Below are 26,285 nucleotides of genomic sequence, written 5' to 3'. Positions count from 1 at the left end.
CCACAGTTCCAGCCTATTCAAATCATTCTGCAAAGACTGGATATCAGCAGCATTCTTGATTACCCTACCTATCTTTGCACTATCAGCAAATAACTGTATGTCGCTTGTCAAATCCTTCCCAATATCATTAATGTACAGATTGAATAACAATGGACCAAGCACTGATCCTTGTGGTATGCCACTTGTTACCTTAAACCTTGCAGACTCAGATCCCCCATATACCATTTTTGAGATCTGTCAGTCAGCCATCCTCTTATTCATGCTAATATTGTATAACCCAAAGCCATTTTCTCCAATTTATGCAGCGGTCTGCCATGCTGTATTCTGTCAAAAGCTTTAGCAAAATCCATTCCCCTTGTCTAGTTCAATAGTAACATAGGATGTGAGCAAGTTGCTAAAACATGACCTTCCTTTAGTAAACCCATGTTGCTCATTGCAAAGTAGAGATTCACTGTCGACCCATTTCTGATTGCAGGCCCTAACCAATTTTTCCAATATCTTCACCACCACTCCTGAGATACTGATTGGTCACTAGTAGGATACATCGGTCTTTGCACCACCCTTGTGCAACGGAATTACCATACATTCCTTCCATTCCTGCGGAATCTCCTAAACATCCTGGTCAAAGGAATGGCCAGTTCAGCTGAACACTCTTTTAGCATACTTGCTAATATTCCATCAGTCCCTGTTGCTGAATTCTTATTCAGTTTGTGCAATAGCTCTAATACTTCGGCCTCACACACACACACACACCTGCGATTCTTCATCTAGCAAAGAGGCAACTCACTGTTGCGTTCACCAGGTTGATAGCTTTTAATGAAATGGGCTCATTAACTGAACAACCTCTTCTGCATCTGTAACCCTCACATCATCTGGATTTAGAAGAGTTATTCTTTCATATTCATTCTTTTACTTGCAGCAGTCTGCAATGCTGTATTCTGTCAAAAGCCTTAGCAAAATCCAAAAGTATCATTGTGTATCCATTCTCCTTGTCTAGTTCAATGGTAACATTGTTATAGAATGTGAGCAAGTTGCTAAAACATGACCTTCCCTTAGTTATGATGATAATATTGTAGATTAATGGAAACATTGAAAAAACATAATCCTGATTCAGCTGTGTTCATTTATAGATGCTTCTTAAATACATTGATAGTACATTGACTATAACGAATATAGGTGAAACGGTGCAGTCTCTTAAAGTGATAATACTTTTAATGTGCATGCATCAAGGCCTTGTGAAATACAGCAATCTCTCGATTAGTGCGACGTTTTTTTTTCTGTACCCAAATTCGATTAATGCGCCTACATACATCTTAAAAATAAATGTTACAGATTTTAAAAATTTTCTATCTATACATTTTTTATGGGTAACTATTTAAAAAAAAATCACTCACCAGGATGAAACAATTTAGCTACCGATTTAAAGCATTTTAGTTATTTTTTAATGGCATACAACACTATTTCCGTCTGCTAATTATATAGCATTTTTCCGATCATATCTCATGCCTCCTTTGCAATTGTTTTCCTTACTTTTTTTTTATTTTAAAGTATATTCCCAACCTTTCATCATGAGTAAAAAAAAAAAAAAAAATAGTGAGCAAAAAAGTGGAAGTGCGACAATGATTTGAAAAGTAATCTCGTTGGAAGAAAAACTTAATAACTTGGCAAATTTTCTTTATTATTTAAGAAAAATGAACAAAGAGAGTCCAGAGCAAAGATAGGACAAGAATACAAAAATGAGTGAATCAGCTATAAGATCAATTTTAAGCAAAGCTGCTGAATACAAAAAGAAAGGTAAGGCTGCTTCAAGTTCATGCATGCACTTGAAATCAAAGTAATATAATGACTGAATTAGGAACACTTATTTCTACATGGATTGAAGATTGTAACCAAAAATGGATCCTGCTAAGCACTGACCTTATTAAATCAAAAGCATTAAGTCTCTTTGCAACCTTGAAAGAAAGGGCTATCAATGATGGAAAAGAAGAACTCCATGCTAGTGCTGGGTGGTTTGAGCATTTCAAAAAGAGAAATAGCCTACATAATGTTCTAATCACAGGTGAAGCTGCAAGTGCAGATAAGGAGGTGGCTGCAAATTATCCAGAGATTTTGAAGAATGTTGGGAAAGAAGGGGGAGAGGCTATTGTGACCAACAAATATTTGTTGTCGATGAAACTGGCCTTTTTTGGAAGCAAATGCCTTCCAAGACTTTTCCGGCCAAATCAGAAAAATCTCAGCCTGGTTATAAAGTCGCAAACTCAAATGAAATTACTGTTAGCAATAAGCAAACTATTTGGAAGCACATTCTTCCACATTGTGCAAATGATTTTAGAGGCTTTTTCAAATGAATCTAAGTTAATTAAATCTCATTCTGAGAAATTAGTGATTTGACCTGCTAAATTTAGATCACTGACAAGCCCAAAGAGATTTCACAGAAACAATTTGAAAACATTTTTCGTACAATCGAAGTTCTTAAGCAGCAATCCGTAGATGCTGACCCTAATGAAGAGAGGAGCATTACAATTTGCAGAAGAGTAGAAGAGGCAATGGGGCCATACTGTCAATTGTATGAATAAAAGAAACAGATTGCCTGCCAAACTACTTTAGCTCAATTCTTTGTTAAGAAGTAGAATAATAAATTTATATTCTGAATGTGTTTTATTGTCTTTTAGTTTCATGGTTTTCCTATAACTAGGTCCTGAGATATACCCTAATTCTTTTATTAAAAAAATTAAAGGTCAAAAAAAAAAAAAAATTTGAGGAACGAATTATACTTTTTCACATAGGTTATTATATTCGCTTAGTGCGTTTTCAATTAATGTGCTTGTTTTAAAGAATGCATTAGGTGCATTAATCGAGGAGGGATTGCAGTGTTGTTTTCCTTGTGACTTGTGGGATCTGAGCCCAGGTCTTTTAAACCAAAGGGAAGGTGTCTAACTGTCCTTGCAGCTATACCACAGTTGGAAAAATCTGTGAGACTTATTTGTAAATCTTTTCATTGTCAAAAAGGAGTACAACAAAAATTATTTGCCTATAGTATATAAGCCAAAATCAGCTCTGGGTTCAATTGTGATAATCAAATTGCTTGCTTGCTTCTATTCTGTTTTTTTTATAGACTGATCCAGTGAGACTCCTACTCCTACCCTTGGTATTGACCTTCTAAAGCCAAGCTTTCATAATGATGCATTGTAGCTCTCAAGTTTTTATGCATCCATATTTGAGCATTTTAGGTGAAATGTCATTTGCTCCATTTAATTGGCTTTCAGATTTCTGATGCCAGTTTTTACCTTTAGTAAAAACGCATCAGAAATCCACCTTTGCTTATTGTAGGCTGGAAGTAACAAATAAAAGTTCATACTTTGTGAGCAATATGCTTCATAGGCATGTCAAACATCTAGAAACCAGAAACTTCCTCCCTTAAGAGGACAGCATAATAAAGCTGTTCTGCTGACTGGTTGCGAGCTGGTGCAAAAATTAGTAGGCATCTGTTATCTCCCTCATTTGGACTATTCCTAGAGGAGAATAGTATGTGGGTGGATTCTTTTTTTTTTTATGTACTGATACTCTGTATCAGATCTAAAATCTACTGCTTTGGACCTTTCCTCTCCCTGTTCTGTAACATATATCTCCTGTCTTTACTGCTCTTCAAATTCTGAAAATTTCCCTGATTTTTTAGATTTATCTCTTAAGCTTGATATGCAGTAGTGCTTCTACTTAAACAAGGAAGTCTTCCTCCTAAAGTGGCTGATGTTTGCATCTCTAACTAGCTCCTCCTTTTTTCTAATTCAGCAGAATTTAGCTGGATGAGATGCTGTGATATTTCTTATAAACAGTGACCTAATGCATATCCATTTATCAATTAGAATGCCAGCTGCTCCACTCTCCCAACACTCTTTGATATTTTCTTAACCTCCAGTTCCTTCCAGATCTCACTCAGTAACCAAGACCATAATTTTGTGTAAGTTTTCTCTCCAGCAAAATGTTCTTTCCTCAGCCATGCTTAACCTGGTGTCCATTGGCATCAACTGCACTAAGTGGGATGACCTCCAGGACCTCTCTTCTCCTTTTCTTTTCCATGGTCATATTGCTGCTCTCTTGATTTAACCCCTGACAAGTACAGATGTGCTGACTAGAATGGGATCCTTCGCTCTTCAATTCCTGCTCACTATCAGCATCATGATTTAACAGTAGATGTTCCAAGACAGTGGTATATATATCTGTACAAAGGAAAAATATTCAACATATTACAAATAGCTTAAGAGAAAAACTTGCTTTCTTCTAAGCCTATACTGACACATGCAGATATAAAACAACTATCAACAAATCCATTAATCGAGGAGGGATTGCTGTGTTGTTTTCCTTGTGAGATCTGAGCCCAGGTCTTTTAAACCAAAGGGAAGGTGTCTAACTGTCCTTGCAGCTATACCACAGTTGGAAAAATCTGTGAGACTTATTTGTAAATCTTTTCATTGTCAAAAAGGAGTATAACAAAAATTATTTGCCTATAGTATATAAGCCAAAATCAGCTCTGGGTTCAATTGTGATAATCAAATTGCTTGCTTGCTTCTATTCTGTTTTTTTTATAGACTGATCCAGTGAGACTCCTACTCCTACCCTTGGTATTGACCTTCTAAAGCCAAGCTTTCATAATGATGCATTGTAGCTCTCAAGTTTTTATGCATCCATATTTGAGCATTTTAGGTGAAATGTCATTTGCTCCATTTAATTGGCTTTCAGATTTCTGATGCCAGTTTTTACCTTTAGTAAAAACGCATCAGAAATCCACCTTTGCTTATTGTAGGCTGGAAGTAACAAATAAAAGTTCATACTTTGTGAGCAATATGCTTCATAGGCATGTCAAACATCTAGAAACCAGAAACTTCCTCCCTTAAGAGGACAGCATAATAAGCTGTTCTGCTGACTGGTTGCGAGCTGGTGCAAAAATTAGTAGGCATCTGTTATCTCCCTCATTTGGACTATTCCTAGAGGAGAATAGTATGTGTGGGTGGATTCTTTTTTTTTTTATGTACTGATACTCTGTATCAGATCTAAAATCTACTGCTTTGGACCTTTCCTCTCCCTGTTCTGTAACATATATCTCCTGTCTTTACTGCTCTTCAAATTCTGAAAATTTCCCTGATTTTTTAGATTTATCTCTTAAGCTTGATATGCAGTAGTGCTTCTACTTAAACAAGGAAGTCTTCCTCCTAAAGTGGCTGATGTTTGCATCTCTAACTAGCTCCTCCTTTTTTCTAATTCAGCAGAATTTAGCTGGATGAGATGCTGTGATATTTCTTATAAACAGTGACCTAATGCATATCCATTTATCAATTAGAATGCCAGCTGCTCCACTCTCCCAACACTCTTTGATATTTTCTTAACCTCCAGTTCCTTCCAGATCTCACTCAGTAACCAAGACCATAATTTTGTGTAAGTTTTCTCTCCAGCAAAATGTTCTTTCCTCAGCCATGCTTAACCTGGTGTCCATTGGCATCAACTGCACTAAGTGGGATGACCTCCAGGACCTCTCTTCTCCTTTTCTTTTCCATGGTCATATTGCTGCTCTCTTGATTTAACCCCTGACAAGTACAGATGTGCTGACTAGAATGGGATCCTTCGCTCTTCAATTCCTGCTCACTATCAGCATCATGATTTAACAGTAGATGTTCCAAGACAGTGGTATATATATCTGTACAAAGGAAAAATATTCAACATATTACAAATAGCTTAAGAGAAAAACTTGCTTTCTTCTAAGCCTATACTGACACATGCAGATATAAAACAACTATCAACAAATCCATTAATCGAGGAGGGATTGCTGTGTTGTTTTCCTTGTGAGATCTGAGCCCAGGTCTTTTAAACCAAAGGGAAGGTGTCTAACTGTCCTTGCAGCTATACCACAGTTGGAAAAATCTGTGAGACTTATTTGTAAATCTTTTCATTGTCAAAAAGGAGTATAACAAAAATTATTTGCCTATAGTATATAAGCCAAAATCAGCTCTGGGTTCAATTGTGATAATCAAATTGCTTGCTTGCTTCTATTCTGTTTTTTTTATAGACTGATCCAGTGAGACTCCTACTCCTACCCTTGGTATTGACCTTCTAAAGCCAAGCTTTCATAATGATGCATTGTAGCTCTCAAGTTTTTATGCATCCATATTTGAGCATTTTAGGTGAAATGTCATTTGCTCCATTTAATTGGCTTTCAGATTTCTGATGCCAGTTTTTACCTTTAGTAAAAACGCATCAGAAATCCACCTTTGCTTATTGTAGGCTGGAAGTAACAAATAAAAGTTCATACTTTGTGAGCAATATGCTTCATAGGCATGTCAAACATCTAGAAACCAGAAACTTCCTCCCTTAAGAGGACAGCATAATAAGCTGTTCTGCTGACTGGTTGCGAGCTGGTGCAAAAATTAGTAGGCATCTGTTATCTCCCTCATTTGGACTATTCCTAGAGGAGAATAGTATGTGTGGGTGGATTCTTTTTTTTTTTATGTACTGATACTCTGTATCAGATCTAAAATCTACTGCTTTGGACCTTTCCTCTCCCTGTTCTGTAACATATATCTCCTGTCTTTACTGCTCTTCAAATTCTGAAAATTTCCCTGATTTTTTAGATTTATCTCTTAAGCTTGATATGCAGTAGTGCTTCTACTTAAACAAGGAAGTCTTCCTCCTAAAGTGGCTGATGTTTGCATCTCTAACTAGCTCCTCCTTTTTTCTAATTCAGCAGAATTTAGCTGGATGAGATGCTGTGATATTTCTTATAAACAGTGACCTAATGCATATCCATTTATCAATTAGAATGCCAGCTGCTCCACTCTCCCAACACTCTTTGATATTTTCTTAACCTCCAGTTCCTTCCAGATCTCACTCAGTAACCAAGACCATAATTTTGTGTAAGTTTTCTCTCCAGCAAAATGTTCTTTCCTCAGCCATGCTTAACCTGGTGTCCATTGGCATCAACTGCACTAAGTGGGATGACCTCCAGGACCTCTCTTCTCCTTTTCTTTTCCATGGTCATATTGCTGCTCTCTTGATTTAACCCCTGACAAGTACAGATGTGCTGACTAGAATGGGATCCTTCGCTCTTCAATTCCTGCTCACTATCAGCATCATGATTTAACAGTAGATGTTCCAAGACAGTGGTATATATATCTGTACAAAGGAAAAATATTCAACATATTACAAATAGCTTAAGAGAAAAACTTGCTTTCTTCTAAGCCTATACTGACACATGCAGATATAAAACAACTATCAACAAATCCATTAATCGAGGAGGGATTGCTGTGTTGTTTTCCTTGTGAGATCTGAGCCCAGGTCTTTTAAACCAAAGGGAAGGTGTCTAACTGTCCTTATAGCTATACCACAGTTGGAAAAATCTGTACAAGTCTGATTTTGAGAGGGCCAAATCCAGAAAGCTTACCTTCTGCACAACAGCACTTATGCCTTCTGATTTCTTGTAAAGGCCACTGGACATTACTTCTTACATGTATTCTTCTAGCTGTCTCATCTAGCTGGCATCACTTTAACAACACAAAGATTTAAAAAAAAAAAAAAAAAAAAAAAAAACTTACCCTCCTATTCATTTCTGGTATAGATTAATCAAGGCAAATCACTTTCAGCCATATCAGAAATAGTATACCACATAAATTCTGTGTCTTTTGCCAGAAATATATCAAAAGAATCGTAAATAATCTTATACTGTAAAGTATCCCCAATTTTACTTAGAAGAAGTTGTTTTCCAGAAGTAACAACTATTTTCTCTTCACTTTTGTATTCAACTCGTATCTACCTTGTGGCATGGAAATAGTTTATATTCAGTCCATTCTGAAAAAAAAGTCTATCAAACTACTCGCATTGCTTTCATGTTGATCTTATTCAGAATAATGGAGATGGTCATTGACAGCAAGTTTTTTTTCTCTCTCTTTCTTTCTGTGGAGACCACTGATCACCCAATGCACTAATATCAGTCATGAATCCAGACTGGTGAAACTCCTAACCTACATTGTCCACCTTTGAACATGTTGCATGGAAATCAGATATTCATTTCCAGAGCATCTGGTTTGGTCTGACATTTGGTAGCCACTTTTCTCTCTAATCAGTCACAATGCATCATGGTGAATGGCTTCCTTATTTTGGACTTTACTAATGCAGGAATTTTGCAGAACTCTTTTCTATTGCCTGCCCTCTTTCTAATATACACAAATGACCTCATTTCACTGAATAATAACTACAAAGGGAAGGGGGTTGGAAAGTTCTGATTAAACACCTAGAACAAAAATGATATTAAAGCAACTGATATAACCACAAGAAAGAACATATTTAAAAGAAACACACGTATTAACCACAGTGAAAATTATTTACTTGTAAATATTTCATCCTAAGTGTCTTAGGACATCATCAGTACAGTAGTACAATAATAGGAATAACATACAGTTAGGGCACATGATTACAATCAATAGAATCTCATTAAATGTGCGAACGTGTTACAGAAGTTAAAAAAAAAAAAAAAGTAATAATTATTTTACACAATTTTGTATGACAATTTCCCATACCACTTTAGGAATAGTAAGAATGTCATTGCTGTTTAAATTTGGTCTGTGTAGTAGGGCTTCAGAACTTTCTTTATATAAACATTCATGTTTATATAAAGATCTATGTAAAAGTTCAGACTTTTCCCGATGGATCCTATGGCTTGGATTTTCAATTCCGTGTTGAGAGAGGCCAGATTTCTGTGGTTTAAAAAGACGAATGTGGTCTTGATGTTCCGAGATGCGTTTCTGAACAGACCTACCTGTCTGTCCAAAGTAAGACAATTTGCATGAGCATGGAATCTCATAAATGCCAGGCAACATCAAAAGTGAGACTTTGTCCTTAGGAGATGGTAACAAGTTGTAAATTTGGTTGATAGGTTTATTGTATTTCTTAATTTTAATTTAGAAAGATAATTTTAGAATAATAATTTTAGAAAGACGTTCGGAGATGCCTTTGACGTAAGGTATGGGAATCCTATGGACTTCTTGTCTGGTTTGATGTGTGGGAAAGTGACTGGTGATTTTTTTTTGAGTTGTTTTAGGATTATATCCATTTAGGATGGCTGTATTTTTGATTACTTCTAATTCTTGGTTTAGAGATTCTTCAGAGGAACAGAATTTGTGTGCTCTGGAAACTAGTGATTTAATAACGCTAGATTTCTGAGATGGATGATGAGCAGAAGAATTGTGAATGTAGCGACCTGAGGATGTAGGCTTGCGAAAGACAGACGTGGCGATGGAACCGTCTTCTTTTCTTTGAATATGTAAATCCAAAAAGGAGATACCCTGTGGAGATTCTTTTTCTAGCGTAAAGTTGATGTAATGATGAAGAAGGTTAATTTTATCTAGAAACAGTTGTAATTCATGTTCGAGATGATCCCAGACTGCAAATACGTCGTCGACATATCTTAACCAAATTTTTGGTTTGGGTTCAAAAGTGAATATTTTTGAACCCTATCAACCAAATTTACAACTTATTACCTTCTCCTAAGGACAAAGTCTCACCTTTGATGTTGCCTAGCGTTTATGAGATTCCATAGGATCCATTGGGAAAAGTCTAAACTTTTACATAGATCTTTATATAAACATGAAAGTTTATATAAAGAAAGTTCTGAGCCCTACTACACAGACCAAATTTAAACTGCAACGACATTCTTACTATTCCTAAAGTATGGGAAATTGTCATACAAAATTGTGTAAAATAATTATTATTAGTTTTTTTTTTTTTTACTTCTGTAACACATTACGCACGTTTAATTAGATTCTATTGTAATCATGCACCCTAACTGTATATTATTCCTATTATTGTTTAAACTACTACTGTACTGATGATGTCCTAAGATACTTAGGATGAAATATTTATAAGTAAATAATTTTCACTGTGGTTAATACGTGTGTTTCTTTTAATTATGATCTCACCACAGGTTTCGTTATTTAAAAAAAAAAAAAAAAAAAGAACATATATATATACAAGGCGTGGCTATTAAATAATGAGACTGGTTGCAAAAATGTTGTTTATTATTACAATTGTACAAATTGTGCTGTCAGGTGTTATCTGCTTCAGTAGCACCACCGTTTTCTCCTTTACCTTATCCACTGGCTAAAAATGGGTGCCCTTCAATGCAAATTCCAACTTTGGAAAAAAGGTAAAAGTTGCATGGAGCTAAGTCTGGCGAGTAAGGTGGATGGTCCAACACTGGGATCTTCTTATAGCCAGATACTGATTTACAGACAGTGCACTGTGGACTGGAGCATTGTCCTGTTGGAGAATTAAAGCGTTGTTCTTCCACAGATCAGGTCTGTTCTTCACTCGGTCTCTCAACTTGGTCAGAACTTCAAGATAATAATGTTGGTTAACTGTCTGCCTTTCTGGTACCCATTCAACCATTACCATGCCATTACTACATTAGACATTATTCCTGCAAAGCGACTTCACACATGTTTCTGTTATAACTGCCTAGAGCAGGGGTTCCCAACCCTATGCCCGCGGGCACCATGGTGCTCGTTGACCAATTTGTGTGTGCCCGCCGCTGTTCAACCATGTGCTGTATAGTTTGAAATAATCACACAACAATTCATGGCATGCTATATGATGCATGCGTTAATGACACATGACGAGTATTAAATGCATACAATGTAAAGTAGACGCGCATTCGAAGTTGTTCATTCCAGTTTATGAAGTGGAATATCATCGTATTCTCCTAATTATGAAGCACTGGCCAATGAAATGCAATGCCAAAGATCAAACTAACTTACATATATACATTTTTATATAATGTAAACTTTTAAGTAATAAAACATTTGATTATAATGTAAACTTTGTATGTATTCATTTAACAAAAGAATTTAAAAAAAAATGCTTGAAAAAATAGATGGTGCCCGTCACCCTATCGTTATTTTAGAATGTGCTCTAGGAAACAAAAAGGTTAGGAACCCTTGGCCTAGAGACTAACTATGCGCAACAGCAAAAGATGCTTATCTCAGCTGCTTCTAGAACCTTCAAGGTCATTCATGGTGCAAGCACATCCCACTGCTACGAGTACACGATTCACAGCTCACCTTGTCTCATTATTAAATAGCTGCACCTCATGTGTGCATATATATAAATATATAGAGAGAGAGATTTGTTAAATTTTAATGACTAAACGCCAAGGATTTACAATCAGAACTTTAATAGAACATGACTAGTTTTGTCGGAAAGCCAACTTTGTCAGATGTAACAGTATAAAAATATGTAAAATAGAAAGACTATAAAAGCATTGCATTTCTAATATAACCGAACATGACAATTAACTGTAATTAAAATTTAACCGGGAGACTGAGTTCTAGTTGAAACATCATGTACATTCGTGCGTGTGAGTTCATGTGTGCACCAGTATTGAATGGCAGAACTATGTGAGTCTGGCAAACTGTAACTTAGGTTACTATTCATGTGGGAGGCATCAAGAACTATTTCTTTCGATTCCGGTATTCGTCTTTCAAGTTCGTCGTAACATTTGTGAAACGTTGGTTGTTAAATTCCAGTCTGTTTGATGTTGGAGGCCTTCAACATTGGTGTTTGCAGAAAACAATATATGGCTGGACAAAGCACTGGCCCAAATTCTGTTGTAAGAAATGTCTTTTAAGCAGAGAATGATTGATTTTTCAATCTGACCATAATACGGTTTACCGCAATCACAAACAATTTTGTAGACACCAGGAAACTAAAGATCGTGGGGTTTCTCTTTCGGATGGCTTAAAATTGACCGCAGCTTGGGTATTGTGGTGAAAAAAGTCTTGATATTGTATTTCTTTAAGATTTTTGCCAATTTTGGGGAGAGAGAACTAATATAAGATAAGGAGATGTAGACTTTGAAATTAGTTAAAAAACAAGGTTTCAAAAAAGATTTTCACATTAGTATCTCACTGTGTTAATTCGGGCTTTTTTAAATTTGAAAGCATGATTTACAACAAAATATTGGATTAGCTATGGTTAGCCTATTATCTCCGGTGCTGGCAACCATCTTTCTTGAAGATTTCGAAGAAAAGGCTATTTCTTCTGCTTCATTGAAACCAAAGATATGGCTGCGTTATATCGATGATGTTTTCCTGATCTGGGAACATGGCCGAGACAACCTTAAAATAATTCTTAATCACCTAAACACCATACATCCAAACATCAAATTCACCTCATAGTTCGAAGTGGACAGTTCCCTTCCTTTGTTAGATATTAAATTAACAAGGACATCTAAAAAAATTGAATTCGCTCACTTTAGAAAACCTACACATACCGACAGGTACTACATGAGGACTCTCACCACTATCCCCCACAGAAATTTGGCATCATCTCTACTCTTGCCCATAGGGCCAGATCCTTGTTATTAGATGAACAAAAGCTTAAAAATGAACTAAAACACCTCCAAAGTACCTTCAAACAAAATGGATACTCTGAAAAAAATATAAACAGACTTCTTTTTCACCCTCACCATCGACCATCAAATGAGGATACATCTAATTTCAAAGCCTACATCTCCTTAACCTATATTAGTTCTCTCTCCCCAAAACTGGCAAAAATCTTAAAGAAATACAATATCAAGACTTTTTTTTCACTACGTTACCCAAGCTTCGGTCTATTTTAAGCCATCCAAAAGAGAAACACCATGATCTTCAGTTTCCTGGTGTCTACAAAATTGTTTTGTGATTGCGGTAAACTGTAATATGGTCAGACTGAAAAATGAATCCTTCTCTGCTTAGAAGAACACCAGAGAGACATTTCTTACCACAGAGTTCGAGCCAGTGCTTTGTCCAGCCATATATTGTTTTCTGCAAACACCAATGTTGAAGGCTTCCAACATCAAACAGACTGGAATTCAACAACCTATGTTCACAAATGTTACAACGAACTCGAAAGATGAATACTGGAATCAAAAGAAATAGTTCTTGATGCCTCCCACATGAATAGTAACCTAAGTTACAGTTTGCCAGACTCGCATAGTTCTGCCATTTAATATTGGCGCACACGCGAACTCACACCCACACATGTGCGAGACATTTTAACTAGAACTCAGTCTCCCAGTTAAACTTTAATTGCAGTTAATTGTCATGTTCAGTTATATTTGAAATGCAATGCTTTTATGGTTTTTCCATTTTACATATTTTTATGCTGTTACATCTGACATAGTCGGCTTTCCGACGAAACTAGTTGTGTTCTATTAATGTTTTGATTTCAAATCCTCGGTGTTTAGTCATTAAAATTTAACAAATATGATAACAAACCGAGTAAACCAGCATTCTAATAATAGTAATATATATATATATATATATATAAAAGAAGACATAAAATTAATTTTTGTTCTAGGTGTTTATCAGAACTTTCCAGACCCTCCTTGTATCTTTAGTTTAGCTGCTGACACACAATTCTACATAGCTCAGTATGTGTTGATAACTATTTGTTTGGAAAGACCTGAGTTTAAATTCCATCTTGGATATGAAGAATGGGCTTTTCAATTGAATGTGAGATGACTGTTCTCATATGGTGAGACTGGGTGTTTCATCCCACAAAATATGTAATTTGGGGCAGAAGAAAACACGTAATTAACAGACAAATACACTAGCCTCATAGCCTTAATTGCTTCAGTTATAATTCCAAGAAACAGCTGATAATAATCCATTCAGTTCTTTGTATGCCTTTGGCAGACCTAGCAGTGCACAAAAATCCAAATCTTCAAGAATTAAACATGGATCTTTATGCCATTCTTCAATGGGAGCAAGGATAACCTTGTCTCCTTTGATGCCCAAAACAAATTTTGCTTTCTTTTTTATAGAAATTCACAGTTCATCTTCTCTTACTTTTAATAATGCACAAGTTGTTTCTTAGATCTCATATCAGATGTCTTAGAGTGACATTTACCTCTTGTCTTTCCTGGTGCAAACACATCACATCAGTAGCATTCTCACCCTTTAAAAACCTTTGTATCCTTTTTTTGCTCATACTGGTTATCTCTCTTTCTCTCTTAGATTCACTCTAACTACTCTATGGTTCTGTAATAAAGGGAATGGACACACTATGATGCTATTGGAATTGATAGGATAGAACGTGAAAGACTGCTGCATAAATTGGAGAATATGGATTGGAATATTAAAACTATATTGACTTGAATAAACGGGTAGCTGATAACGTTGTGTACAGGATTGATTGTTTTACACACATACACACACGTGCGTGCACACACCTATTATATAATTTAATGTTCCTGTGTGAAATCCAAAGATGTATTTCAGCATCTTTTTTAATGCAAATACTAAGGACTGAATATTTTCAGAGAAATTTGGATTTAGTGTGAAATATTTTGTCTTTTATTCCAGCATGAGGCTTTCATGTTATACATTTTTTATTTAATGACACCACCTACCACCTACACACACACAGAATTTTTTTATGCACTGTTAATGGTGGTTTTTAATGATTAACTTACAGGTTACCACTATCAAAGAAAGCTCCTGTTTACCCCACTGCAGAGAACCAATAGTTCAAAAGAAGTGCTTTCCTTTAGGAATTTAAAAATGAAGTAATAAAAGATAGTTGCACAGGCTCTTTGGAGAAGATCATATCTGTTGCTAGTTCCATATTACAACTGCATTTCTAAGGTTATGCACCCTTGATCCACTAAACTGAGAGCTAATACCTTTTTTTTTTTACTTAAGTTTTTTTATGTTTAAGATAAAAATTTAAATATTTTCATGGATCGTTGGGTCTCATATGGAATGTTTTTTTGTTCTAGCATTTGGCTTTGACCTTAACATGAATACTATCCTGATTTAAAGGTGACAGTCAACTATTCCCTCATGGTCACAGGTCAACCCTCACATATAGTATATTAGATGTCAAGTGAGAGTTTTGAAACAAATTAGGCACTTATCTTGTGGCAACACATTTCAGCATTATATCAAAAATAAAAAATAAATAAATAAAATTAAATAAAACTGCAGTATTTCCATCATGTAGTCACTGCAAAGAATGTTTCATCTCTCCCTGCTCAGTTTGTATAATAGAATATAGTGTATCTAGCAGCCGATTTCCATATTTTTGTTTATGATGGAACAGGAAGATGATTTCAGCAATGACAGTATCCAAGAATGTTTAATTGCAATTCTGATCTTTATTGTAAATTTGCTGTTCTGGGAAGGGGGAGATAAACTACATACATTTTCCATGAAGTCTGCATAGCTCTGTGAAAACATTTGTGTCTGTTGTGCTAATCCACTTAAAAAAGGACCATTATAAGTTCACTTCTAGTTGCCGACTAGAGGAACTTTTTCTAAGCCTTTCTTTGACTGGCTGCTGAGTCTAGAACAGGCAAGTAGATAGTTCCCTACTGGAAACTTTTTTTAATTCCTCAACTCAGAAAATCAACCGGTGTGCTTAAGGGTCAAAGCTGTATAACTGAGAGGAGACCTCCACATAGCCCTTAAAGGAATGCGGAGAACCGACCAGGGCTTCTGACCTAATGTCCAATCCTCAACTTCTCGTGGTGCACCCTGTTGGGTATCTACTTAGATACTGAACAAACGAGGATGGGCTGGCAATTTGGGATTTAGCCGACCAAATTGTATTCTTATTGGTTAAATCATCATCATCATCTTCCTTATACCCTCTTTTACCTTGCGGTGTCGAGGGTCCATTGATCATCGGACCTCACTCCGTTTTTACAGGATAAGGTGGTCAGCCTTATGCCCTGGTGTATCCTATGGCCTGTAGTGTTGAGTTCTCAAGGCCAGTTTGCCTGCTTGCGGGATGAAAGACCCCAGAATAAACTGGGGAAAAAACCCTGCTGTCCATGCCCAAGACTGGCTAACTTGGCTATGGCTGAGGAAGATCCTTCAGCTCCTCACGTCACCGACGGGAATCGAACCTAGGACACTCCTTCCCTAGGTATATGGTTGCGAAGCGCATAGCCACTAGGCTAACCACGCAGACGTCTTATTGGTTAAACCAAAATTAAAAATGATGGTACAACATGACAAAATTTCATGCCAGCTGGGGCGTCGCCCAGTTAAACAAGGCCCCCGTTGTTTTCGCCAGCGAACCAGGGCGAACAGTAAAAATTCATCTACTGGAACAAATCTGAAAACACACCCCAACTCAACATCACCAGAGTTAAAGATCGGTACTATCAACGTAAGAAGCCTGAATGGCAAAGAAATGGAGCTAGCTGAGAAATTAGATAAGTACCAGATCGACATAATCGGGGTGACTGAAACAAAAAAGACCAAAACTGGTGAGATCTTTCTGAGCAATAAATACAAAATGTTATATTCAGGCAATCACAATCAATGAAAAGAAGGAGTAGCCATAGTATTCAACACAAAATATGAGGCTAATCTTGAATGGCAGTCAGTCTCAAGTAGAGTAATGTGAGCAAATATGAGAATGGGGAACTGGACAAAGACTTATTTGTGCCTATGGTCCCACAGAAGGTTCTACTAAGGTAGAATTGGAGGAATTTTTTGAGGCTTTAGAAAAAGCCACTGACACAATGAAAAATGAAAAGTTGTTCCTTGTTGGGGATCTAAATAGCAGAGTAGGAAATGATTGTGAGACATACAAAAATATTTTGGGAAAATTTGGAGAAAAGAGCAAAGCTAATAATAATAGCAAATATCTGTTGGATTTCTGCTCAGGTCATGGACTGGTTATTACTAACACCATGTTCCAACATAAAAATGTGCACAAATTCACATGGAGAGAAGAGGCTAGGAATAAGAAAAGTCTCATTGACTATGTTATTGTTGATAGTGATGTTTTCTCCCTGGTGCAGGACACCAGAGTGTACAGAGGATTTGAAATTGGAAGTGATCACTATCTAGTCTTGAGCAAGATAAAATTGAATTTCATATTGAAAAGAATAACATGTAAGAAAGTTTTAAAGCGAATAAAAGTTGAGCAGCTCTCAGATGTGAACTGTAGACTAAAATACACAAAGATTATTGAAGAAAAAACGAAAGAGTTTGAGAACAGGAATCAAACCTTGGAGATTCAATGGCAAACTCTGAAGAAAACATTCATTGATTCTGCCAGGCGAGTTGTCTGTAAGGATAAAAAAAATCAGAACTCCCTGGTGGACACAGGAAGTTAAAGAGACAGTGAAGGAAAAGAAGAAAGCATATGAAAAGTTCCTGTCAAATAAGTCAGCTTGTGCTCTTAGAGAATATAGAGACAAATGCAAGAATGCTAAACACTGTGTAAAACTAGCTAAACAAAAGTCATGGGAGGACTTTGGCAAGAATATAGAAAATAAATATCAAGAAGGTGGCAAAATATTCTGGAGGTTGTTGAAGAAGCTTAGGAATGGAGGAAAGTGTGCTGTAAAAGGAGTTAGAGATGATAAAGGTGACATGAAAACGGGAGAAAAAGATATCCTTAAAGTATGGAGTAATTACTTCGAAAGATTGATTAATGAAACAAGCAGTGATAACAGCACAGTGGTAAAAAGCACTGACTAGGCATGCAGTCAGGAATACATATCCATACTTGAAGTAGAAAAAGCCATCAAAGGCTTGAAATGTGGAAAGGCAGCAGGAGTAGACAATATTCGACCAGAAATGCTGAAGTATGGTGGTGTGAGAGTCTTACAGTGGCTGCACTGCATAGTTCAGAAGGCCTGTACAGAGGGACGAATTCCCGATGATTGGAGTAGAGCTCTCATAGTACCCATATATAAAAAGGGAAATAAAACTGCATGTGAGAATTACAGAGTTATTTCCCTACTGAGTGTTCCTGGCAAGATCTATGCAAGTATACTTGAGAAACGGTTGAGAAGAATTGGGGAAGAAAAACTTGGTGAAGAACAAGCTGGATTCAGGCGAAATAGAGGCTGCCAGGATCAGATCTTCACTTTATGACAGATAGTCGAGAAAGCATGGGAATATAACAAAGATCTGTATTTAAGTTTTGTTGATTTGGAAAAGGCATATGACAAGGTGCCAAGAGAGAAGCTATTCAATACGCTGTAGTTATATGTTGTCAATGCGGCATTATATCAAGCAATACTTAGTCTTTATTTGAGTTGTAAGTCAGTAGTTAGAATTGAAGGAAGTACAGGAAGATGGTTTAATGTTAAATCTGGTGTGAGACATGAATGTACATTATCCCCTCTGTTATTCATTATCTATATGGATCACATTGTGAAGGAAAGTGGTATCAAACATGATATCAAAATTGGAGATGTTGTCAGCTCTTTGCTTAATGCAGATGATGTTATACTTCTAAATAAATCTGCTACAAGTCTGCAAGATTCTCTGACTAAATTGAATAGCTGTTGTAATAGATATGGTATGAAGGTCAGCAATAAAAAGACAAAGACAATGAAAATAGGCAGAATCATTGAAAATGTCAACTGTGTTGTGAATGGAGAACCTGTGGAACAAGTTAAACATTTCAGCTATTTAGGCACGATTTTTAGTGAAGATGGTAAATTAAATATAGAAATAGACAACAGAATCAGCAAAGCTGGTATGGTGTGGAAGTCAATTGAATAAATTCATATGGAATAAGAGAGAAATTAGTCAGAACACTAAATTAGCTGTATACAAGACAGTGTTCAAACCAGTTTTAGCTTATGGATCTGAGAGCTGGGCCAGAAGTAAAACACTTGACCAAAGACTAGAGACCACAGATATGAGAGTCCTGAGAAAGATTATAGGCGTGAACAGATGGCATCAATGGCAATATCATATTAAAAACGAGGATATTAGGAAAGAACTTGACATTGTCAGCATCCAGGAATGCGTTAGCAGAGCTAATCTCAGGTGGTATGGTCACTTAAACAGAATGGGCGAGTAAAGATTAGCAAAACGAGTGTTCTCTGCCTGGTTGGCAGGAAAACGACCCAGAGGAAGACCAAGATATAGGTGGATTGATACGGTACAAAGTGCCTTAGACGATAGAATTATAAGATCTGATAATGTTGGAGTCTTGACAAGTAACAGACTGATTTGGAGGAAAATTGTAGATAAGAAATTAATAATGATGTAAATTTTTCATGTAGTACTATCATATCCTGTACACCCCTTGAGGGTACATAGCAGGAATTTGATGATGATGATGAGAAAATCAACCATAGAACACTATTTTAGACAATAATAGTGTTACAATTAGGGACTATGTGGTAGAGTCTGATGTACTCTTTTCCCTGGATTGATAAACTGGGGACCAGCTATCTGTAATCACTTCACTAGGTTTAGAGACTGGCTGCCTTGGTCTTCAAAATGTTAGTTTAACAGCCTCACCTACTACTCCCTTTGGAGAATAAAGTGTTAGATTATTTATTTTATGATTTTACAGCTTTCTCTGAGAGTTAATAATGTATAGAATTTGCTCTTTGCACTCTAATTTTGTTACTGTGGATACATCAATATCTTGTCAATTAATTTTTAGTATTATATTATCTCAAGGTATAAGATCTTGTTCTGTTCACTGTGATGACTACAGTTATTATTTTGTTTAATAGTCATAAAGTAATGATAGTTTAAAAATTTTAGGTATTAAAAAATGCTTAACGAAAATGTTTTTTCAGCAGAACCAAATGTCAGATTCAGAGATGAACTCTTTGATCTTATTGCTGGGATGCAGAGTAGACGTCTTGATGAACAGCGTGCAAGTTTGCCTCGTCTTCCTGGTTTGAACATGTCTAATACAGTTGCTACCAATCGACGTAGAAATAATAACAACAACACTTTGGGTCAGGCAAGATTATTAAGACGAACTTCAGTTGATACTTCCACATTACCTGATGATGATTTCTTTGATATGCTCATGAGATGTCAGGTATTATTTTTTTTTTTATTTCCCCGTGTGTAAAAGTGCATATCGTGAAAAATTACATTGATGTTAAACTGCATCATGTACATCTGTTTTCTACAGTAGAAAGCTTATTTACATATTTAATTTTATCTAAGAATTTATGAGGATACATAACAGGGCTAGAGTATAGCAGTTCATTAAAAGTAATTCTGTACTCACAGCAGAAAGGATAAATTAATCAATCAGACCACTGACTGCTAATTTAAACATTATGCTAAAAATCAGGTACTGTATAAAACTTATTAAAGGTACCAGTTGTGCAGAACCTCAATTCTTTATTCCAAGAAAAGTTTATGGGACAAATGGTAGACAATTTTGTCTTGTATGAAGTGCATTGATAAAATGGTACAGTAGCAAACAAATTAATCCAAACAAGCGAAATTCTTGTTTTGTTTTGTTTTGTTTCAGTTCACAATAATTTTAGTTTTGGTTTCAGTTTGCTATTTTTCTATTCTGATCCTTATTTTAGGTATTAAAAAAATACTTAACAAAAATGTTTTTTTCAGCAGAATCAAATGTCAGATTTGGAGATGAACTCTCAAACTATTTTCAGTTTTCATTTTAGTTTACTTTTGCTTGAGTGCCATGTTTTTTAACCCTCTCTATAATGTTTATTAATAGTGTTGTACATTTTTAATAGTTGGTTTGAGTACTGTTAATGCAATTTATAAGAAGTTTAGGGAGACAGGTATCTTTTCTCCTGACAGAAAAGGAAAATGTGGACAAAAAAGAAAACTGCACTTATTCAAGATCATTTACTAGTTAGGAAAAGTAAAATGGATCCAAGATTGTCTGCTGCAGACTTAAATAGAGACTTGGAAGCTAGCGAGATTAATGTTCTCACATGATGGTCCATTGAAGATTGTTTGAAGCAGGAAGGACTGCCCACAGAAAACAAAGAAACTACTGTGCAGAAAAAGTGGCTCCGGTGGACAAAAGTGTACAAAGATTGGACTGTTGAGAAGTAAAATAAGGTCTTATTCTCAGAGAGCCATTTCTTTGTCGAAGAAGAGCACAAATCAGCTGCTGAGAAGACTTCTCCCACCCACCTTCAACAAGCTCCTTAACACTCAGCCAAAAAGATGTTGTGGGGTTGTTTTATGAATGATGGTCCAGAATCACTTGTGCCTGTTGACAGTATGATGAAAAGCAACCAATACATAAAAATATTGGAGGAAAGAGTGCTCCCACAGATCCAGAAGAGAAAGAATTCATCTTCCAACAGGATCTCGCTCCATGTCACACTTCGAAAAATGTGAAAGAGTTCCTCAAAAATCACAACATCCAATTGCCTTAGTGAACAGATAACTCTCCTGACATTAACCCATTAGAAAATTTGTAGGTCATATGCAAAAGAGACTTGGAAAATTAAATTATGATACAAAGGTTAACTTAATGCAGTCCGTTTTAAAAGTATGGTTTCAAGATGCAGAAATAAAAAAATAAGTGTTCTAGGTTGGTAGATTCCGTGCTTAAGTGATTTAATGAACTTATTAGGAACAGAGGAGCACATATAAATTATTAGGTCAAGTTTGAGTTTAATTTTTGTACTTATTTTCTTGTAAAATTAAAATTTTTCTTTAAAATGTGAGTGTTTAGATTAATTTGTTTGCTACTGTAGTTGTGCATCATGCACCCAATTAATGCAGAAGTTGGACAAAAAAATTGATAGAATTGAAATAGCATAAAATTAACCATTTATCTCATTATCATCCTACATTGAAAGTAGATCTGCAATGCTCCTGATTACATATTTTAGAAAATAACAGTCCAGATATATAATTTCCAGTAATATTTACATTCTCTTCTTTAATTCAAACTGTAAACTAACATTATAGTCATGAATGTTGTTAAGTTCTTTGAAGTGCTTCTAGATGTCACTGTGAGCCTGTAGAACTGTTTTGGCAATCTTGAACTTTGATAGAGTAAAGCTTTTCTATAGGGTTATTGTCAATTTTCTGTAGAGCAGCAGCAATTGCTGGACAAGAATAGATATGGACAGGTGTTAGTTCGGCTCTTGGACAGTTCTTGCATATTTCATAGTTTGTAGTACCATCTGACTGAATTTTCATACCTTTAAAATGTTCCTTCCTTAGTCTGGTGATGGTTGTGGTTATTTTTCTGTTTTCATTAATTTCACTGATTTCATGCTTCTTCTTCTTGGTAGTTTGTTTTAACAATCTTACTTTTTTGACAGAATTAGCATCAGCTAGTGGTAGTGGGTGTAATTTTTGAGTTGAGTGTCTTGCTTCTTTGGCTAGTCTGTCTGCTCTCTCATTGCCTTCAATATTTACATGGGCTGGTATCCATTGCAAAGTACAGTTTTTATTTTTCAAATTTAAAGTTGTTAGATATTCTTGAATTTCCTGTGTGAGTTTTGTTTTTCCAGTCATGAATTTCAGCCAAAATATGACTTTCAGTTTTTTTAATGGAGAAATCATTAATGTTACAGAGGACAAGGATACACTTAGAGAAATTTAGGGGAGGCTATACAATGTCCACAGAAAATCTTGATTACAATCTTCAAGAAAAAAAAATACAGTGACTCAAAAACTTCTAGAAGACTACAGGAATAGTTTGTTATAGGGAATGATTTTGTTTTGAGTAGTTTTCTGCTTATGGGCATTAGTCAAGATTTTTCAAGTTTGCTATTTTAATAATGCTTGCTTTGAGAATTGACTGTACAAATTAGCATCAGTATACAACCATGCATGCCAAATCCCACCTACTTTTGATTGGTCGCACATAGCTTCACTGTTCTTGAGATTTTGACTGCAAATGTGAGTTAAAAGTTTGCTGCAGGCTAAGTTCCCTTACATTGCAAAAGACACAAAAAATATTTTATTTTCCTATTCTGAACACAGCATTACATATATAGTTTTCTTTTTAAGGTCTGAAATGATGGATATTGGTTTTGTGCTTCTTCCACAAACATATATAAATGTCTTAAATTCAACTAAAATCCTGTTCTTTACTTACTTTTTTCTTTTACTGTTTGGGATTAGTAACAAAATCAACACTGCACAGTGTTGTTTTAAACATGCATTAATCTCATCCATCTATTCACTGGACATCAACAGATGCCATACGGTCACTCAGATGCTCAATGATTTGCCATACCAGTCTTCCCCAACGGTGGTCCTGTTGTATGCTTTTCTCGAGGCTTCAACTTTCTGATGATCAGTTACTCCAGACACACCAACCATTTATCTCATTGACAATTGACCCCTTCTCTTTTCCAGAAGCTTTACTTTCTATTATTGTTTTGAGAAGTCCCTCCATCCATCGTTTCAATGTATCTAAAGTATTTCAACTTTCGTCTGTCAGTATCCTTAAGGAGCCTTAAAGTTCTACTGATTCTTTCTAGTACCCATCCGTTTGTCTGCTTGTCAGTATATGATATCCTCAACATCCTTCTGTAACACTACATCTCAAAAGCAGCTATCATTTTCCTATCAGACTTCTTTAGGTTTCAAGTCTCACATCCATACGTTGCTGTTGGAAAAACAGCTGCATCCACAATTGTGGATCTTTTGGCATCTTCTGAACAACAATTCTTCACATTAATAATGGATCCCAGGTACTTGAACTTGCTGACTTCCTCAATTCCTTCTCAATTAAAGTACACTTGTTTCACAGGAACTTCCCTGTCTGTATTTCCTTTGAGAACCATAATCTTTGTCTTGCTAGGATTGAGATGAAGCCCTCTGTTCTTTATTCTTTGGTTCAAAGTTATCTCGTTAACTTTGTCAAGAATTTGTTCTAGTTCTTCCTTGTCATTACAAAGGAGTACTGTATCATCAGCATACCTTAGATTACTGATCAATCTACCACCTATCCTAACTCCTGTCTTAGCTCATCCTGTCTTTGGTATCTATGCTGAGGACATCATGCATGATGTCCTCAGCATAGATACCAAACAGGTGAGGAAAGAGTAGGCATCCTTGCCTAACTCCCTTTCTAACCTGAAGCCAATCACTGAATCCAACACTTGTTCTTACTCTGCCTTCTTGCTCACTGTACAAGTTAGCTATCAACCTGATAGTGATTAAACATGCATTAATCTGATCTAATGCAATGCAGAATCAATTCTGAAAAATGCCATCAGTAGATACGATACTTAGTTATCAAGCTAACCCTGGGAAGGTTCTCATCTTCCCAGAGTTTATGCAGTGATTAAGAACCTTATAATCTTTCCTAGTTATCTAGTTTCCCCTCAAAAAAATAAAATAATAATAAATATATATATATATATATATATATATATATATATATAGTGAGTGGCGTTTGCACTCTACAGTGCTTGACCGCATGATGATAGGCGTTCGAATCTAGTAGTCGCTGACTAGAGGAACTTTTTCTAAGCCTTTTCTCGACCGGTTCCAGAGTTAGTCGATCTCTGGCATGGGCTAGTGGGTTTTTCATCCTGTAAACTCAAAAAAATCAGCTGTTGAACCCACACTATTTTCAGACATTAAATATATTGTGTTATGGACCACCAGATGGCGGCACTTACTAGCCGCCGCCTTCACTGTGTGTCGATTAATTAGTGATAGCCTTGGGCTGGCTATCGCTGAATGGCTACCAATGGAGATTGAACTGCCCACTCAGTCTCCATAAATTAGATAGGGCTAAAAAACACGCCCTCACCTACTCCCTATATGGGAACAAAAAGGCGTTAGCTGATTTTATATATATATATATATATTGTACTTAAGAAACAAAATGATAGAAATGAGTTGATTATTTTAGGTACAATACTTACTACTCATGGTAGTTACATGAACATTGAATATCTCTGAACAATTAAATTTGCAAACTTTTTGAAATATTTTTATTTTAACAGGCAAGCCGAATTGAAGATCAGCGTAGTAGTATGCCAGATCTAAATGAAAGACCAATGCAGGAAGACCCTTATTCTCCAAGAGGAGGTCCTTCATCCCACAATGCACCTACAGTTCCTGATGAGGACTTTTTCAGCCTCATTCTGAGATTCCAGGCTGGTCGTATAGAAGACCAACGATCTATATTACCTAGTAAATCTGTTGAGCCTTTACGGGAAAACAGCAATGGAGAAAGCAGTAGTCGGAGTAGTAGTGGCAAAAGTACAGGCAGTTTGCCTCGATCTGGTCTGCTTAGAGCAAGTCTTAAGGCGGCTTCAAAAAAACCATCAAAACATTGATGTTTATAAATATTTACTCTTTCAGTTTATGTCCCCTGTATTTTGCAGATGATGAAATGACCATTTGCATCAATTTGTAAAAAAATGAAGAGCTCTTCAAATGTTATACTAACCAAAGAAGTCCTTTATCATAGTTTATCTGCAGACATATGATTTTATAATTTGTTTTATGGCAATTTGAAGACGTGCTTATTGTATTTTAGTAAGTGATGGGAATAATATAATCTAATTTTATAGTAAGAGCCCTTGTAGGCAGTTTTATAGTTTAGAATTCCTACTGTTATAAGTAGAGCGAGTTCACATTTTAGTTAAGCATTCATATTTCTTATGAATATTTTTTGATTGGAAAGGGGGGGGGGGTATGTGTGTATAGTAGAGATGAAATTTTTGTCCTAGTCATGTACTGTGTAATTAAGTTTTCTTATATTAAAACTCAGTGTTTTGCTTATGTTAATGGTAGTGATATTTATGTATAATTTGAAAAGATTTGCAGGTGCATATTCATTTTTATTTTTTTATATTATTTTGAGACTCACTATATATTTTTATACTTTCTAAAATAGTCATAAAATTAATATAGGAGCAGACCTAGGTTAAGAACCTTGTACATAGTTGTCTTTTTTTTATGAGATTTAAAATGAATTTGATTTGTTGTTATTTAGCATATAATTGACTCATTTATTTATGTACATGAAATGTTTTTTTTGTTTCTGTTCGTTTGATCTTCCTTCTTACCCTTTGCTTTGTACTGTAATGATGATCACTGCATAACAATAAGGAACTATTTCATCACCTAAGAGATACAGTTATTTAAAAGCATGTGGTTTTGGATTGCATTGATATGCATGCATTCTGGTTCTCTCCTTTTTTTTTCTAGCTAGGAAAGTCAGCCAGTCCTAGATGGAGGAGACAGGTTTTTTTACCTTCCAAAACGCTCTTTTTTTTTTTCTCTCTAATACAAAATAGACTAATGCCTCATGGCCTTAGCTGCTTCAGCGATAATTCAGTAACCAACTAACCAATGCATTCTGATAAACATAATTCTTTAAATATATTTTTAAAGAAAATATTTTTTTTTTCATATTACACTAGTTCCCAGATTACCAGTTCATTACCAAGCATCCAGTTACCTTATTGTTTGTTCTTTTCCATTGGCTTATCACAGGAAAGTTTATGCCACTACTTAAAAAGAATGTTATTTAATTGTAAATTTCGCCCTCCC

General features: G+C 35.7%; 1 protein-coding gene across 1 annotated transcript in view; it reads left to right on the top strand.

The window, feature by feature from the left end:
* The window catches only part of pins (G-protein-signaling modulator pins), a 187,151-nt gene extending 162,088 nt beyond the window's left edge, over positions 1-25,063 (top strand). Inside the window, exons 13-14 of the mRNA XM_090404957.1 lie at positions 19,595-19,845; positions 24,728-25,063. Of these exons, the coding sequence (XP_090261083.1) occupies positions 19,595-19,845; positions 24,728-25,063 (587 nt within the window). The remainder of the gene's footprint in view (positions 1-19,594; positions 19,846-24,727) is intronic.
* Positions 25,064-26,285: the final 1,222 nt, after the last annotated feature.

Source organism: Typopeltis vanoorti, chromosome 1 (assembly GCF_054136105.1).
Source record: "Typopeltis vanoorti isolate ZY-2024b chromosome 1, IOZ_Tvanoo_1.0, whole genome shotgun sequence".
Taxonomy (NCBI): Eukaryota; Metazoa; Arthropoda; class Arachnida; order Uropygi; family Thelyphonidae; genus Typopeltis; species Typopeltis vanoorti.
Note: the sequence above shows the minus strand (reverse complement) of the source record. Positions and strands in the feature narration are given on the sequence as shown.